The sequence below is a fragment of the Apis cerana genome, linkage group LG1 (genome assembly GCF_029169275.1).
Source record: "Apis cerana isolate GH-2021 linkage group LG1, AcerK_1.0, whole genome shotgun sequence".
Classification (NCBI taxonomy): Eukaryota; Metazoa; Arthropoda; class Insecta; order Hymenoptera; family Apidae; genus Apis; species Apis cerana.
Window position 1 is genome coordinate 26,748,631 of NC_083852.1, and position 17,153 is coordinate 26,765,783.

A 17,153-nucleotide genomic window follows, 5' to 3' on the forward strand; every position below is an offset into this window, starting at 1 on the left:
GCGTAGAAAACAGAGAGAGAGAGAGAGAGAGAAAGGTTTATGGTAAGCATTTATTAAAAAAATAAAATCGGTAATCTCGACCTTCTCGTTTCACGTTCGACGTGGCTGTCATCACTGTTGTGGCATCCCATTAAACTTTCACGACATAAAAATTAATTGGTGGCAGGGCAGTCGCTGCACAAGACACTCGTTAGAGGGTCCAGAGATCCCAGTGACGTCAGGCATAGTAACGAGGATATGGGGGCCGACTTTCATGTCCTGTCCTCTACCCTTATAGAAGGTTGGCATGCATGGTGGTAGTCGATTCATCGAGTGGATCCCCGTCCCGTTCGTGCTACTTGGCCGTTCATTGTGATTTACACGATCATTAACGATACCGACCACCGGAGAAAAAGAGATTTACGCCGTTTCGGGGGAAACAGCTGTCTCTCCAAGATTATACCGGCCTGTTTCGAACACCGGGCTACGTACCAACCTTCACCATCCAAAATCTTTTTACGATTGGTCTAGCTCGTTATTCTTCCAACCGAAATTATGCTCATCATCGACTTTTTATCTAGCTTAAACGAACCTATACGTTTCCTGACACCGATAAAGGATTCGTAGCTGGCCCTATTTCATTTTACGCATAAATTTATCTTTACGACCACCTTTCCTAGACACGGCCTATCCTTAATTGAGATATCTTTACGAAACATTGATATCGAGGCAATAACGCTACATGTATGAAACGCTCGATCGATACGAGTGGATTCGTGCAGATTTTCGAAAAGGCGTAAGGATGTTTTCGAAACGCGAAAGTGATCTCGTAACGAGATACGATTACGATTTAATTAATTTGATACTTTTCCCCTCTCATAAAACTCGAACAAACAAAAAGAAGAAGAAGAAGAAGAAGAGAGAAAAAAGAGAACGTATTTAGTTATAAATGTCTCGGTACAAGAGCATGTAATTTTCTACCTCGATACGATACTATTTGTAAATCACACCGGTTATTGAATTTATTAACGAGAGGTAGTCCCTCTTCCGGCTCTTCTTTCTCCCGGTCTCTCCCTCTCGTCCAATCATGGAACGGGCTGATTGACTTTTTAATTGAACCACCGCGCCTGCCAATTACTACTCGTCTTCCTTCCGTCCTCTTTACGCGTGTATCGCGCGTACAGAAATTTCGTATCGCTATGTCCTCCCCCCTTTCAATGATTTATCAGAGTCAACCGATTACGCGTGTATACGCACGTATAGAAAATATTTTATCCATGTGAAAATACGAGATCTCAACATGACGGATCGCTGTTGTTGCAAAACGGTCGGTAATGAAACGATTTGACGACGAAGAAAGAAGACGAAGAAAGGAATCCGTCGAATCGGTCCACGTATCCCTTCCTGGAAGTAACACGGTTCATCAATCGGTTATTAAAGATGCGAGGCGTGTCTGTAGATCACGATACACTGGCAGCAAGATAATTTATTATATTATACGCGATATATCCTCCGCATACAGGATATAATAAAATGTATAAAATGTAATTTTCCACGCGTATAATTACGCAATTTCGTGCGTATTAAAATATTTCGTTTCGAGAAATTTTCCCTTTCCCATTTATAAAAAGATACGAGGTGTTTTTAAATATATTTCGAACGAATTGAAAACGAATCGGACGTGTTCAATCATCGAATACGAAGCTTTATCTTTAAACTTTAAACTTGAATACGATCCATTAATACGTACAATAAAACAAACTTTTAAATTGTTTTTTTTGATAAGAATGTGTCTCCGTTGAAAATAATTCTATAATTAGAAAAATTGGGCAAATATTATCTCACTTATTAATACTTGAAAAATATAACCAAACGATTCGTCGAGGATACGTAATACTTTGATCCGATTTTATAAGAATCGCTAATTTTCACGTTTAATCTAAATCTCTCTATAATTCCTTTCGTTTATTCATAGCGGATTTTTTCAAAGGACTCCGTATCAATGTTTTCAAAACTTCTCACGCTTGCGTATCCATTTATTTAAGCAAAATTTTCAATAATCGTATAATCGGTATGTTACAAAAGAACGTGATTCCAACCGTAATCAGGTTTGTTAAATTAACAACTAGAATTATTTTTATCGCGAATTTGCGTGGATATGTGAAAAAAAAATTATTTTATATTCGCAAATAGATTAGACAGCACGTTAAAAAATAGAAGAGCGTATAGAAAAGCGTTGGTATCGTAAACTTCGGAATTACTAATAATTAATAATAATACGGTCACGCGATTTTTCTCGCGATCGAAGCTAAACGCGAAGTTCGAAGTTTGGTCGAAGGAACGGTCGGCTGGTTTCGAAATCGATGGGAGAGCAGGAAGAATCGGTAGAGAAATACAAAGTAGTAGTAGTGGTGGTGGTGGTGGTAGAGAAGCGATCGAACGAACCGGTGGTAAAGTTTTTTTACGTCGGTGGCAGACGAGCCGTTCCACGACACGTGGAGGAAAGGGTGTCGCATAATCGATCGCGAGAAGTGCTTTACGTATTTCCCTGTCGTCTATCGGAGAACAATGAGTCCTGCCACGCGGGCGCGTGGGCAGAAAAGGCGAACGAACGGTCCCCATTATTTCGCGAGGGTGGGAACGCAGCGCACGGCCGTGCGTGCGAACCTAAACGCCCTCTCTCTCTCTCCCCCTCCCCCTACACATCCTTTATACTTTATACGAACGCGCGCCCCAGCTTCTCCATATGCTTCTTTGCGGCCAAATCTTGGATATTTCCCAGGGAGGCGACATTAAAAGTGCAATAGCCCGATCTGGATGCGGCCTCGGCGTTCGGTTAACGACCGTCACAAATGGTCGCGTTTTGGCTCGCCTTTCCCCTTTCGGGCTAATAACAAGGGGGGAAAAAATAGAAAGATAGGCGAAATCGTACGTCGCGCGTCGTTTGCCCGCGGTTTCCGCCCCCCGTATCGCCCCAGATCCATCAACGTGGATCCTCGATGACGTTGTTAAACCAGAAAACCGTATCGTGTTTGCGAGCGCAGGGAGGAGGGAGAGGGGGGCTGGCCGCTTCGCTCTTCTTTTCTCCCGTCTGCCGATTCCTGCCCGAATGGATCGATCGGTTCACGTCTCGCTTTCGCTCCTCTTCGTACAATCTACAATCTTCGAAACTCGAGTTATCTCTTCTAACGATCCCATACCTTCTTTTTCAACTCGAGTTCAACTGCGATACTTTGAAAGGAGGGCCGTCGAAATTGCACCGTTTCGAAGCACCGAGGTGCACGTGTATCTGCAATGATGGCGCACGACGAACAGCACGGAAATGGAAATGCAGGGGGGGAAGAAAAGAAGTACTTATCGAAGAATACGGGCGGTGAGGTAAACGCGAGGTAAGCAGAGGATCGGGCGATCCGTGGAAGAAATAAGAGCGACTCGTACCCGATGGTTACGCTAGTAGTAGTAGTCTTCCTGCAGCTGTTGGAAACGCGCGCGTAATTTCGAAGGATTAGCCGCGTTACCTTACACCGATTCGACGTTGTATACGCCCCGTAACGAACGCGGGACGTAGAAATATCTGGAGGCAGCGCGTTGCACACCGGGTAGCTGGTAGCGCTGGTAGCATCGAGCGCGCACCGTGGCGGGAGGACCGCCTCTCGCGTCTGCCTCGGGCTCGAAACTCAATCTGACGGCCGAGACGTTTGGCGCCGACTGCCGCGCCGTCAATCATCGCCGATACAACTCGAATACCGAGAACGATCGAGCGACGCCTCGCTTCCTCTTCCTCCTCCTCGCGCTAAAATCTAACGCGTGATCGAGAGGGCCGAACCGAGCTTACTAATCGGCTCACCGATACTTTTCTTCCATCAAAGCGTCGTTATATAATTACAAAACGGGAAGCAAGATTCGAATGCGCGCGTACGCGATTGTAAATCCATTTGATCAAACGATCCGATGAATGGAGAAGCTTTTTACTGAGCTCTTTATATTCGCCGATCTCGAGGCAAAGCCGTTGCACGTGTTATCGTCGGCGGTATTGAAATCTACAACCTGAACGCATGCGTTTGGCCGTGTCACTCTTTCAATCGCTCCCCCGTGCAGTCTGGAACTGCGTGCGCTTATGCGCATGAAGGGAGAATGAGTACGCGCGATACGCACGGCGTTAAGTTACTTTCATACTGTGTTTGTTACGCGGCCGTACTCTTTCAAACAGCCTTACTGGAAATTCCTATTAAACAACGATGACGTTAGGTCGTTGTTCGAACTCTCGCACTCCCCCTTCGCATTAAATCGAGCCGAGCAGAAATAACTTTGAATTATAAATCGAGATCGACCGATTTCTTTTTTCTCTCTCTCTCTCTTTACTCCTTTCTTCCTTTTTTCCACGATGGGATGGGAAAATACGTGGAATTCTAGGCTAGAGGAGGGAAGGGGGAGCAAGCGTCTATCTTCGGCTCAACTGCTCGATCGGTCGATCGGCGTCCCCCGAGCGAGATAAGTCGACTAAAATCGTCGGTTGGTACACCTGGTACCAACCGAGGGGGGAGGGGGGAATACCATTACCCTCGTAAACGAGAACCTTTACTCGCCACGCATTATCGAACCTGGTAATTGACCAAATTATCGATAAGAAATTGCCGCTCGATCTCTGAGAAAATCTCACTCCCGTGTGAACTCTCGTTCCATCGTTACCCAATCGAGGCGAGAGGCGACAAAGTGGTTGGGTGGGATCGAAACGACGATAAAGGTAATGGATCTTCTATTAGAGCAATCCTCCACTCGCCGCTTTCCATTCCGATCGACAGCCGCTGTTACACGGTATTTCGGAGTCGAGCGAAACTTGGAAACTTATTCAAACTTGAGGAGATTTGAAATACTTTCTCGCGCAACGAAACGTCGTAACCTCGAATTTGAATTTCTCGCGATATTCGTTCGCTCGAACGAGATCAACAAGATTACGATTAAGTAAAAAAATTAATTCTATAGAAATTCGCGATCGATCCCGTGGAGGAGGGATTTATTGAAATTTTGTCGAAACGAAAATAACGTTTGGACGCTGTTACGTCCACGACGTTCGAAGCTATTCGGCGAAGCCTTACCTCCATAGTATTCGATATCAATCCGTGACACGAGGCGGATAATATCGTTACCGCGACCTTGTTTTCCCTGATTGGATTGCCCTCGTACTTGTATCGCTATAAGCTACTATTCGATACACTCTGTCGAAAAAAAAAAAGAAAGAAAAAGAAACGCGCGATCGATTTGAAATATTTTATGTATATATATATGGTCGTAAAAAAATTTATAAAATTGCGAAGAGAGGCTCATCGAATCGATTTGCAAACAATACCAGTGAACAAGATTTAAAACGTTTCACTTTGCGTATTCTTGCGACGCACGTCAATAATGGATCGAAGTGCATCATCGGATCGGTACAACCGGATTCACGTTCGCTAAAATCTTTCTTGTGTTCGCTTGTTATTCATCTTAGCACATGTATGCCGCCAGTATTTAAAATGTTTGCGCGTTTGTAACGCGAATCGTGGCTCGCGAGTCGCGTCACATTCGTGGAACATTGTCCGTATCCAGGTCGATACACGAGGAAAATTGTCGTAAGAATCGACAGATTTCCGTAGAATCGTGCTTCCTTTATTTTTTTTTTTTTTACGATTAAATTACAATTCCGATTCGATTCCCTTTTTAGATAAAAAGTTGGCCGCCCCAAATTACGAAAATACGAATGGAAGCGTTAAAAAACAAAGGGGGAAGAATAATTGGAAGCAAATGTAATTGACCGGTTCGTTATCGTGGACGTACACGAGGTGGAGACAGATTACGTTATCGAGACATGTGTTCGATGTATGTAAAAATAACAGACCGATCTATCGTCGGGGAATATAGCGGGGAATTAGTCAAATATGAAATGTGTATTCGTTGTGCGTACGATAGGAATAAGTTTAACGCAATTGAATGAAAAAGATTTGGAATATTATCTCGTATAAACGATTTCACCGATTCTTCGTCATGCGCGTTTAAAAGCATTTTCAGATCTTTGTTTCTCGTTTCACTACTACTGATTCTATAAGATAATACCGAAATCAAGTTGGCCGTGAAAAATCAGAATTTCGATAAGAAATTGCACAAAGCTGACCGTACTATCTTACGAGAGACAAAAGAAAACGATCCTTTTGATTTTGATTTATCGTTTCGAAAGAAAGAAAGAAAGAAAGAAAGAGGTTGGAAAGGAAGGTTCACATCGATCGAAGATTATTTCGGAACGACAGAAACGGAGGAAGAGATAGAGTAAAAGATAAGAGAGGAAAGAGAGAAATACGGAAGAAAGTGGAACGGTGTTGGGACCCAGACCAGTCTATGCGATCGTTGCTTAATCGGACGAGTCTCATTCAGAAAGCATTTTAATTGCGCGTTTCGCTTATCTAAAATATGTCGGCTTATCGTCCACGTATCATTTGATTTTTCAACTGACAATCCATCGTTTTCGATAACAACCCAAGTAACAGAATTCTATCATCGTTACATCCAAGGTCCGTCGCTAAATTCATTCTCGTACCTTTTTCGAAATAACGTCTCGGAAAATGATAGATCGCGAATAAATATCTAATTCATTTCGAGGTATCTTTCAGACCCTCCCCCCAATCATCTGCCCAAAAAATAAGAGAGGCGATGAAATTTTACGAAATTCGAAATCGTCGTCGATCAGTAAGATTAAGAAAGATGGAAAAGTATCCATTTTTATTTGCGATTATTAAACGTTGCGAAATACAAGTTGCCTCTTGCGTACTTGCATCATCGGGCATTGGATTCGTCAAAATAATTAACGAATTCCGCGTTGAAAAAAATAACAAAATACTAAAAGAATTCAAAGCACATCACCGCGATCTTCGTAAAATTCCGTTCCCTGACGCTTCACCCCCTGCCTGCCAAAGTACCGTTACCCAAGTACGTATCATCTCTCTTTTGATCACGTTATTCGCGTTAAGATGTTGCTCATCGGTGAAAGAGACGGAAGGAGGGAAGGAAGGAAGGAAGGAAGGAAGGAAGAAGAAAGCAGCGTTCGCTGGGCGCGGGGACGACGAAGGGGGAGGCAGAGAAGAAGGCGGAAGAGTCGGGTAGGCAGAGTGAGAGAGAGAACACTTACATTTGGTTGCGCGTTAGACGATGTAGAGCGACGAGATCGTGAAGAGAGCGCGTAATCCGAAGCGGACGTCATCCCAGTATTCGTGTACGAAAACCTTTGTCAGCCCGGAGTCAGGATCATTCACCACCGGTCGTCGCGTGCGCACTCGCGACCACTACCACCAACGGGGCGACACACTGGCACACCGCACCACCGAGCATGCAGCCAAGGGGGTGATCGAGAACGCGTGGATATCGAGAGGACGATTCGAGAACGCGCACGTGTGTATATGATCACGAGGCACAACGTTCAAGTGTCCGAGTATCGCGGCGGACACGACGAGATCGTTTGTCCATCCGATCCCTTTCGAATCATTTTTCGAATCGGGATCGTGAGGGGATCGGGATGGTAGGATGGGTGGCGGGGGGAGGGAAGGGGCTGGTCGAAAATGAAAGAAAACGGTTCACTCACGTGCTTAAAGTGAGACGCATCCAGGCGCGTTGCGTCAGCAGCGTCGACGCATCGCGTCGGGCTGGCCTTCTGGAGCTACTTTCAAAATCCTTGCATTCAATTTTCTTCCTCCGTTGACGAGATACTTTCCACCCACTTCCACTTCTCCCGTCGAGTTCTCGCCGATCCAAATTTTTCTCGCGCACCGTCCTTTACTCTCTCATGTCTCGATCGGTCCGTGCGATCGATCAATGTACCAAGCGTATCGCAACGGGATCGATTTTTAGCACGCCGGGCAGGGGGGAAAAAGCGAGAAAAGCGAGAAAAACTACGGAGAGATCGGCGGCGGCGGCGGAGCAGACGCGTAAACGCGGACGAGTTACGCGATCCCGATCGATCGCCTCGCACCCACCATCACCACGATCGAGCCAACGACCAACGCGATCGGCAACGATATAAACTCCTCACTCGCATCGGGCACTTTGTCGAGATCTCGATCGCGATCGTTCTCACCCCCCTTTTGCGAAACCCTCCGATCCTCCCGATCGTTCGGAACGCACTTTCTCACTCGTGTCGGAAGGTGGAAACGGCGGCAACGGTAAGAACCCCAGCGCGGCGCAGGTAGCACGAAACCACTGGGCGCACTTGGATTTGCGCCAACATCTTTGTGACTAGGTGGCCGCTAACGTTGCTGGAGATGGTTGGCGCTCGGCCAAAGTGGCGTGTTACGATGCGAATAGGGTGAACTCTCTCTCTCTCTCTTTTCCTCTCCCCGGGTGAAAAGAAAAAAAAGGCCGAGGAAAGAGGAGGATACTCTGCGTCCGTAAGAAACTTTTTCTTCTTCTTCTTCTTCCTCCTCCTCTTCCTCCTCCTCCACCTCCTCCTCCTCCTCCTGCTCTCGCCCCGCTCGATGCGGCGATGAGAAACGAAACACGAAAAAGGGGAAAAAGAGACGGAATCGGTGGCGGTGGTCGATAATGGTTGCGTTTCGGTGGAGCGGAGGAGATTGGTCGGCCGAATGGATCAACACGTTGGAGCACGGCGCGTTGTCACTGCACGAGCACAACTACGACGTAGCGGCGACGGTGGGAGCGCAACAACACGAGCGTGGAACGCGTAGCACTCGACGATATACAACCGCTGCTTGTGAGAGTCGCGGAGGCTCGGAGGCGCGCGAGTCAGCCCTACTAGTGTTCGCTCCTCGCTTACCTGGCCGCTGCCCTGCTGCCGTTCCTTGCCTAGGCCGTACCCCCACCCCTCTCCTCCAACCCCTCCACTCCTTCCGTACACGAGCCTGCCCCTCCATTCCTCCTACTATCTCTCTCTCTCTTACTACCCCCTCCTAAATCTCTCTTTCCCACTCTCTCTCCCCCTCCCTTCCCCCACCTTCGCCTCTCTCTCTCTCTCTCCTCTTTTCATCCCCTGCCCCTCTCGCTTTTTGCCTCCCCATCGACCCTTTCGTTTACGGGTGTACCCTTGCAACCCTACCGATACCGCTCTTTCCATCCATCCATCCATCCATCCGTCCGTCCGTCCATCCATCCGTCCGTCCATCCTTCCTTTCTCGCGTGCTGCGCTACGTTCGCTGCTAACGAAACGCGCGCAAAAAGTGTCTACGATGCTCCACGACGCGGTTGTTTCTCCCGAGCGTGATTTCAAAAATGGGGGACGACCCTTTTTCAACAGGTACGTTTCGATAATATCGTTCGCTTTCTCCTTCGTTATGTTGCTGAAATAAGAGAGAGAGAAACGATAATCGATACTCTCGACATTTTTTATCGATAAACGTACATTTCCTTCGATAAATCAACGTCGAAGAAATTCACCGTTTCGTTTTCCAATACGCGTTTTCCTTTCATTCTTTTCCAAGATAGTCTATCGTTCGTTTCGAAAATTTTACAAACTCGCTCGATTACAATTTTACAGATTTATCGCTCGTTGTTTCTCTTCCTTTCTTTCCTTTTTTTTTTCTCCTTCTTCCGATTTCAAACGATTTAAAAATTGTTGCACCCGATTAATTTAAAAGTGGAAATCGCGAACAACGAAAACGATATGGCATGGCCGCGTTCGATATTCCATCGATTCTTTTCTCTTCGTTTCTTTTTCTTTCTTTTTTCTCTCCATACTCGATCGTCGCTTATTATTATTATTTTTATTTCGCAGCGACCGAACGACGGCCACGCGATATAAATTACGGCACACACATCTACGGGCCGTCTTCTCGTTGAATCGAGCGTACACCGAGGATGACGACGCGCCGTTGTTACGCAATCCGAACCAAGGTGATCCAAGTTTGTTTTCCCAACACAGTGTCAACGCCACGGTTATTATTTTAAATACATCGATTGGACGTCGTGTGTCAAATTTCCATCGCTTCAACGTGCGAAAAGAATTCGAAGGATCGGAAAAAAGGAGGGAAAAGAGTTTCGCTAGTCGTAGCTGAGTTGTAATTAATCAATCGACGAGCGAAAAAGTCGCGCTTCTGCTTTCCACGCGGTTCTGTTGGCGTCCAGTGGTGGAGAATTACATTGCGCGTGCAAGCATTTCGCATAGGTGCGCTCGCGGCAGAATATCGGAGCGAATGCTGCGCATTCCGCGCAAACGCGCTTTCCAATTTTTCTAACTCGTAGCCCGGATTTGCAGTCTTGCTTATGAGCGAGAAATCCGATACCCCGATAACAGATAACAAAACGATACGCGATATAACAAACGAATTTAAATCGCTTAGTCGCTTCGCAACTTTTTAAATAATCGTTTCGTACGATTTTTCCCCTTCCTTCTTTTTCCTTTTTTTAAACCGGCTAACAGTCTACCAACGATATCCTGAACTTTTTAAAAGATAATTAACGATCCATCCGTGGGAGCCAATATTTGCTCCGAGCATCGTTAATTAATTTCTGCCCGTATCTCGGAACTGTTTGAAGAAGGATCGGTCGGTAAAAATTCACGGAAGGAGAGCCGAAGCCAAGATTCGTTCGGCTCTTATTAGAGTTGCTAGCTAGTTGTCGCCAAAATTCGTATTCCGAATGGTCTAATTTTCCGTTCACGGAAAAGGGAAAAACTGTCGTGCGAGAAAGAGAATGAGAGAGTTTGGCACCTCGCAGGGCCGTACCATATTGACACGGTTCTCCCCGAGTCTATGTAAATCTCTGTTCCCTCGAAACGAGAGGGAAGACCCGTTACGCAAAACCTTAAACGGTCGATCGACCGCACTAAGTAAAAAATTAAATGAAACGCGTTTGTTAGTTTGAAATAAGCTCGGCAAACGTTTGGCTACGCTCCTGAAGATCGGCACGTTTGATCGTGGTGAGACACGATCCTTTATCTTGGCTATCTCTCGGCCCGTTGGTGTCGTGCTACCTAACGACGCGTTTTCGACTCGCCCCGGAAGGAACCGAACAAAAACCCGAGACCAACAAGACTTTGCCTCGGAATAAGGGTAAATTGGGGTGCGCGCTTAATTACCGAAGGTGACAAATGCCAGCCCCGAGTTACCGAAATACCTGCCTCCGATACCTGAAACCTACCACCACGCCTTTAAATCATCGAACGATACGACGCCGCAACCTTTGTTGCGTCGCTTATCAACCGAAACAACCGATCCCTCTTTAACTCCGTTTCTCATTTTCCCTTTCGACGAAGAAACGCCATTACGAAGAAAAACGCTGCGAAAAACTTCAACGACCGTGTTTCCTCCGATTCGTATTTATTTCTTATCCATCTTATTCTTTTCCTCCAACGATTAAATTTTCCTCGCCTCCCCCAACGTCAACGGATCTAAATTTTAATGCGATTTGTCTCTGAGCGAGACGAGTCTCGTCGATAAACGGTACATTACGTAACGTTACATTATGTATCGTCAAATTACGAACAACGATATTTCTTATATCGTTTCACCGGTAACCAAGATGAAACGTGTCTTCTTTCGATCCCCTTTCAACGATCCTTATGATCCGATGTAATTCCTTTCCGATGAAATTTCTTTTCAAAATGGCTTCCTCGTTATCGGTAGCGCGAGATATTACCAATATGTGAATAAAATTTTCGATACTCGGGCCTGTCGCTGATAACTTTCAATCTGATGCAGAATCGCTATCTTTCCCGATCGAATCGATCGATCGTTTCAATCGCGATTAAACTGTGATTTAACCGTGATCCTAGCACTCGAGATACACGCTGCTCCGTGAAAAAACAACTCGATGATGATCGAGAACTCGGAGAGGAGAAAAGGGAAAGACGAAATGGAAATGGAATAGCGCGAGTTGGCGAGATCATAACGCGAGATCATAAGGAGTTTCCTCGAGCTCGTGTAGCTTACACGAGTGTGGCGTATACCAAAGCTCGCAGCGTAGCCTGGGTAAACCGCATTTAATCAGTTTGCGGTCGCGGCCCGCTCTCTTATATCCTTTTAATACGTTTTCTCCTTTCTTCTCTTCCTTTACTCTCGCACCACGTAATTCAACTCCCGCACATATGCAAGCTACGGCGCACCGTGTTCTTTCCTTTCCCCGGATGAATAACGACACGGTAGTGCCTGTATCCTAAATCTTTTTTTTCCAATCGTATCGTTCTCTTTTTTTTTTTTCTCTCTCTCCTTTAGAAAGTAATCATACGGAATAGAATGGTTTTCGTCGAGCTAAATATCGAAATGTCGAAACGTTCGACCAAAGTTTCCTCCTTTTTCAAATGTTCGTTTTCGATAATAAAAAAAAAGAAACGTGCACGTTCGCGAGATATTCAATTAATCTTAACTTATCACTGGCGGAATTTGATAATTTTGGAATAAAGGAGGGGGTATTTCGAAGGGAGTATTTTCGATTATCTGGTGTATAAATTAGGCAGATAATCGTGATTGGATAAGAGGAGAGATTATGGGCGAAAACAATTGGAACGAAACGTCGCATCGAAAAATTTCTTTCGTATTTAATTCGTATCGGTCGAATCGATTTTCGTAGAATCGGTTGGAGAGAGTAAGAAGTTTCCTGGGGCAATTTTTAAGAGGTTTTACGCCTGTTTCGGGGGCCGGCCGGCAATTTAGTGGAATTAAATAATAGTCCGTCCCATTAACGTAACGATGCGGCTGAGGATGTCCCGCAGGATCCACGAGAAGATTTTGAAAGTGGACGGAGGCATGCCAGGTACGTTCACGTTTTATTTCATCGTAACGTGCCACGAGGTATAGGTATATAATACCTTCGTCTCACAAGTCAGGACCCTCCAAGGATTCATCCTCGATCTTGTGTGGTCCTCCGTGGCTCCTCGAATTATTACCAACGATTTCGCCCGTTCCTACGTCAATCTTAAAATTTGTCAAGAATCCCGATCCCCCCGCGTATTCCGTGCGACTCGTCGTCCATTTCCACCTGGCCAACTCGAAACTCTCGCTTTCACGCCCGAAAAACCCTCCATTTTTACCTTTTTAACGACTTTTTTAGAGATATTTGTATATATACATATATATAAAAAGAAAGAAAAAGCAAATTTAATCAAGTCACGATACGAAACGAGATATATTGTTGTTCGCGAAACGAACTCGAGAAATTTATCGTTTATCGAAACGAAAGGAATGGCGAATAAATCTTGGAAAATGGAGTCGGAGTTCGCTCCCGAGGACCTTATATCGGATCCAATAAAAGATAACGATCCGCTCGTAGCGGAATGAAGACGTAAACGCGAGCGTAAAAGGGCAGGGAAGCGGGGATAATCGATCCCCCGTTTTCGGTGGATGTCGCGGAGATGAAACTCGAGCCCGCTCCATAATCGAAAGAACGTTGCAACCTGTCGCGTTACGACCCCTCTCGCGAGTTGGAGATTCACAGATGGATCGGTGGTGATTTTCCTCTCCCTCCTTTCCACTCCTGAAACAGACGTATTTGCCAGTGACGATATCTTTAGGTGATCCGCGCAACGGACGGAATGCCGGCAGACCCACCGCAGCTTTGTGACACCACAACTTTCTGCTGCAATAACATTCGCGCCTTTACAACAACAGCTCGTCCTCTGAGACGAGAGATCCACTCTGCAACAATAATACTGCATGTGTGGCCTTCTCAGTGGTGCTCAAATTTTTCGCATCGTTTTCACCACGTAATAACCGATCCTCTATTCCTATTCGTGACCCACGTTTCGTCGAGCAATCTTTTTCTTTTTTCGAACAGAGAAACAGAGAGAGAGAGAGAGATCTATCTTCGTGCCTCTTTGCGCGTCATAATAAACGTTTGTTTAACCGTCATTGCATTATACAAAGTTAATTATCGGTGTTCTTTGATTTATAGTAACGATAATATTAACAAATTAATTCGTGGAATGGCAGTTGCTAAGTAGCTAAGTAATTAAGAGGCGCGTTACTTCGAATCGACGATACGTTCGAACTTTTCATCGAAGGAAGGAAGGAAGGAAGGAAGGAAGGAAGGAAGTACCTCTGTAAGATTTTAAAGAAGCTATAACCGAGGGGAATGCAAACGAAGTCGGGAAATGAAAGGATGCAGGAACGTCGTCGTGGAAACGTTCTAAACTACGAAGGTAATATTTGCAAACAGGTAATAGAGGCCTTAGGACGGCGCCTCGATAAGTGGCGGACTGTCCTCCTCTTGTTCAAACGGACGCCAACGTGTGAATGAATTTTCTGTTCCCAGAAAGTGGCGAGAGTTTCGCAAGATTTCCATTCACGAGGTCGCCGTCTATCATTGAACCGTTGGGGATCCAACGTTACAATTGAGGCTCGAAGGAGAAGGCCACAAATGATCCGTTCCGAAGAAATTGGGAAAGAGAGAAAGAAACGTACACGAAAAATCGTCGATTTCGATTCGTTCGTACGCGTTTCTTCTTGAAACGGAATATGGGAATATTTTACGTTGGCCGAGTGAAAACGGAGCACGCGCTCATCCTATCGGCGTTCGGTACCGGTACAGAGGTGTATCTGCGGACAATAAATAAGCCGCGATAACGGGAGAGTAACGACAGCGGACCAGCAATCTTATCAAAGGCACGCCGATGTCTCGAATTTATTTTCCAATCAGCGGCGGTGTTTCTATTATAAGTACGATTGCCGCTCTGCCGCATACGATCATCCGTGCGCAAGTATGCATCCGGCTACATTGCGATTTAAAAGCGCGCTCCGATATCTCTTATACGTGTATCCTCCTTGTCGCGTCCCAATGGAATTAAATATTAACGTGAATTTGATCTTACTCTTTACTCCGTATTATTATTATTATTATTATGGAAGAAATCGACCATGAATTATTAGCATTTTGCACGTACGTTAAAAGCAGGAAGGAAAAAATTTTAGATCGATGATAAAAACGGAAACAATTGTCAAGAGTGCGTCGAGGATTTATTTTCGAGGGAAAATGAAGATATAACATTTTTATTTCACGCGTGAAATATTTCGCGATAAAATTTTCGGTTAATAACAAAGAATTTCACGATCGTTCGTTTATATTATATCGCGCGGATTAATAATGATGTCCCATATAATATTGCAATTATTTTCTAAATTTATATGTTAAACTATTTATATGTTTCTTGATATGAACATAAATGATTTGTGTGATAAATATTAAGATATATAAGGAATTAAAAGATCGTCTGATCGATATTTTAATATGTATATTTTAATAAGATACATTATGCGAATAATTAAACGAATTGTAATAATGTTTAAAACGTAGGAACGAGGAAATACGTTCTTACCGAAAAACATGGATATTAGAAGAATCGCGTGCCTGAAACGCTAATCGTTGAATACATTGTCGCGAAAGAAAGAAAATTAATTATCACCGCGGCAACAAGAGATTAAACAAATAAGAACGATGAATAACAACACGAATGTCTCCAGGAAACATTCCATCGAGTGAACAGCGAATCATTATCGAAGGTAACGGAATAATAATTCTTTACCGAGAACGAACGTGTTCGAAAATGATACTTTCCAATCGAAAAATGTTTGAAAAATACACGCCCCCTTTCGTGAAACACTGATTTCCAACGTTTCGAGCCACGAAATAACGAACGAGCAAAGTATTTCATTTTAAGAGGATATTTTTCTTTATCTCTCGTACTTCTCACGTGTTCTAAGAGAGTATCGATCCTCTCGCCTCAAAAAAAGACAACGCTATTGATTTCATTTTCGATACACCGTTTCGATAAAACCGTTTCAATTTTTCCCCACTCTTTTATTTCTTTTCTTCTGTCATCGAGCAGAGGAAATGACAACTTGTGGAATGGAAAAATTACGATAAAATGATTAAAAATGATTTATTAAAGGATTAGAGGGAAGAGATAATTTTCCCGATCCAAGTGGCGAGCGAATACACGCGCGCGCGTTTCAATTAACAAATATTTAATGCATACCCTTTATATAACGTAAACGAACGTGCCGGTAAGCCGTGTTATCGAGATGTGGCTCGCATAAGGTGTAGCTAAGAATCGTTTAATCAAGGATCAGCCCGATCTCACCGTCCATAAAAGCGAACGGTCCAATGAGCGGGCATGAGTGGAAGAAGCTGTCGGTCGACTTCCGACTTCCGCGCGGAAGGGCGCTCGCTCTCGCGTCCTTTTAATGGAACGATCGTGTCGCCGAGCCGAAAGAACGAACAAACTTGATGATTAATTAACGCTTGTAATTCGCTCGAAGGAAGCGGGAAGTTGTCGTTCAAAGTTTACACTTTCTTTCGAATGTTCGTTCGTTTCGAAAAAAAATCATTTGCAATTCGAAAAAAACTCGGGTATAATTTCGCGCGAAGCGATACGAGCTTTTGTTTTCTACGATACGCGTCGCCTGTTTATGGCGCTAACGTATCGCGAAAAGAAAAAAAAGATGATTTGTAAAATCTTTCAAAACAACTCTCCAAAGAATGACCTGCGTGAGATTAGCTCGATTATCAATGATTATCTCCGCTCAATTCTCGCATCTAATGAAATAATAATATCCATCCGCTTTGCCGACGAAACGTTTGACACTATTGTGACGATATCCGTCCGATATCCACGTGTCGGGTATCGCGCAATTTCGCAGTAGCTTCGTTTATAATTACAAGAAATCGTATCTCTATCAGTTATTTCTAAGAATTTAGACGAGACAAAAATATATATATATGTATTCGTTTATATGCGATGAGAAACTCGATAAAGATCATGAATGAACTGCAATGGCGGCATGATTCATTTAGCTCCTATCGCAACTATATCTTCGACTGGTAATTTTTTCCACGATATTTTATGTTATTTTTGTTCTTTGATAAAAGACTTATTTCTTTAGTGCTTTCGAACTAATATCTCTGATCTGTTACACGATCTGTATATCGTGTTATTCGTTTTATTCCGACTTTAACCGTTATATCATTAGAGTTACATTACCCAATAGAAATTTGAATAATAATGATTCGTAAATGTGGGGGCAAAATACATTTATGTTACGTAATTATGGATATTATACGTATATCGAGTTTATCGCTACTGTTTTATAACGTTATATATATATATTTATACAAATATGAATATGTTTCGAGAGATGGAATTATTTTTATACGTTTCGTATTACTTAAAAAAAAATGCCGTCCAACTGTTTTTTTTACCGTAAATAGCG

The 17,153-nt window shown here is 44.1% G+C and overlaps 1 protein-coding gene and 1 long non-coding RNA gene across 5 annotated transcripts in view; one reads left to right on the forward strand and one right to left on the reverse strand.

Moving 5' to 3' along the window:
• LOC108004314 (fibroblast growth factor 17) overlaps positions 1-17,153 on the reverse strand; it is an 81,627-nt gene that overhangs the window by 37,922 nt on the left and 26,552 nt on the right. The window contains exon 1 of one of the 4 annotated variants that reach the window (XM_017067117.3): positions 7,586-8,797. The exons of 1 other annotated variant lie outside the window; for it this stretch is intronic. In XM_017067117.3, the coding sequence (XP_016922606.1) occupies positions 7,586-7,605 (20 nt within the window). In that variant the 5' untranslated portion in view covers positions 7,606-8,797. Of the gene's footprint in view, positions 1-81; positions 7,015-7,135; positions 8,798-17,153 lie in introns of those variants that run through there. 2 more of the 4 variants (XM_017067120.3, XM_062087140.1) reach the window with 2 other exon arrangements.
• Positions 8,795-15,173, forward strand: LOC114576775 (uncharacterized). The gene is made up of 3 exons (XR_003696196.2): positions 8,795-9,250; positions 9,728-14,086; positions 14,200-15,173. It is a non-coding gene; the product is annotated as an uncharacterized LOC114576775 (long non-coding RNA).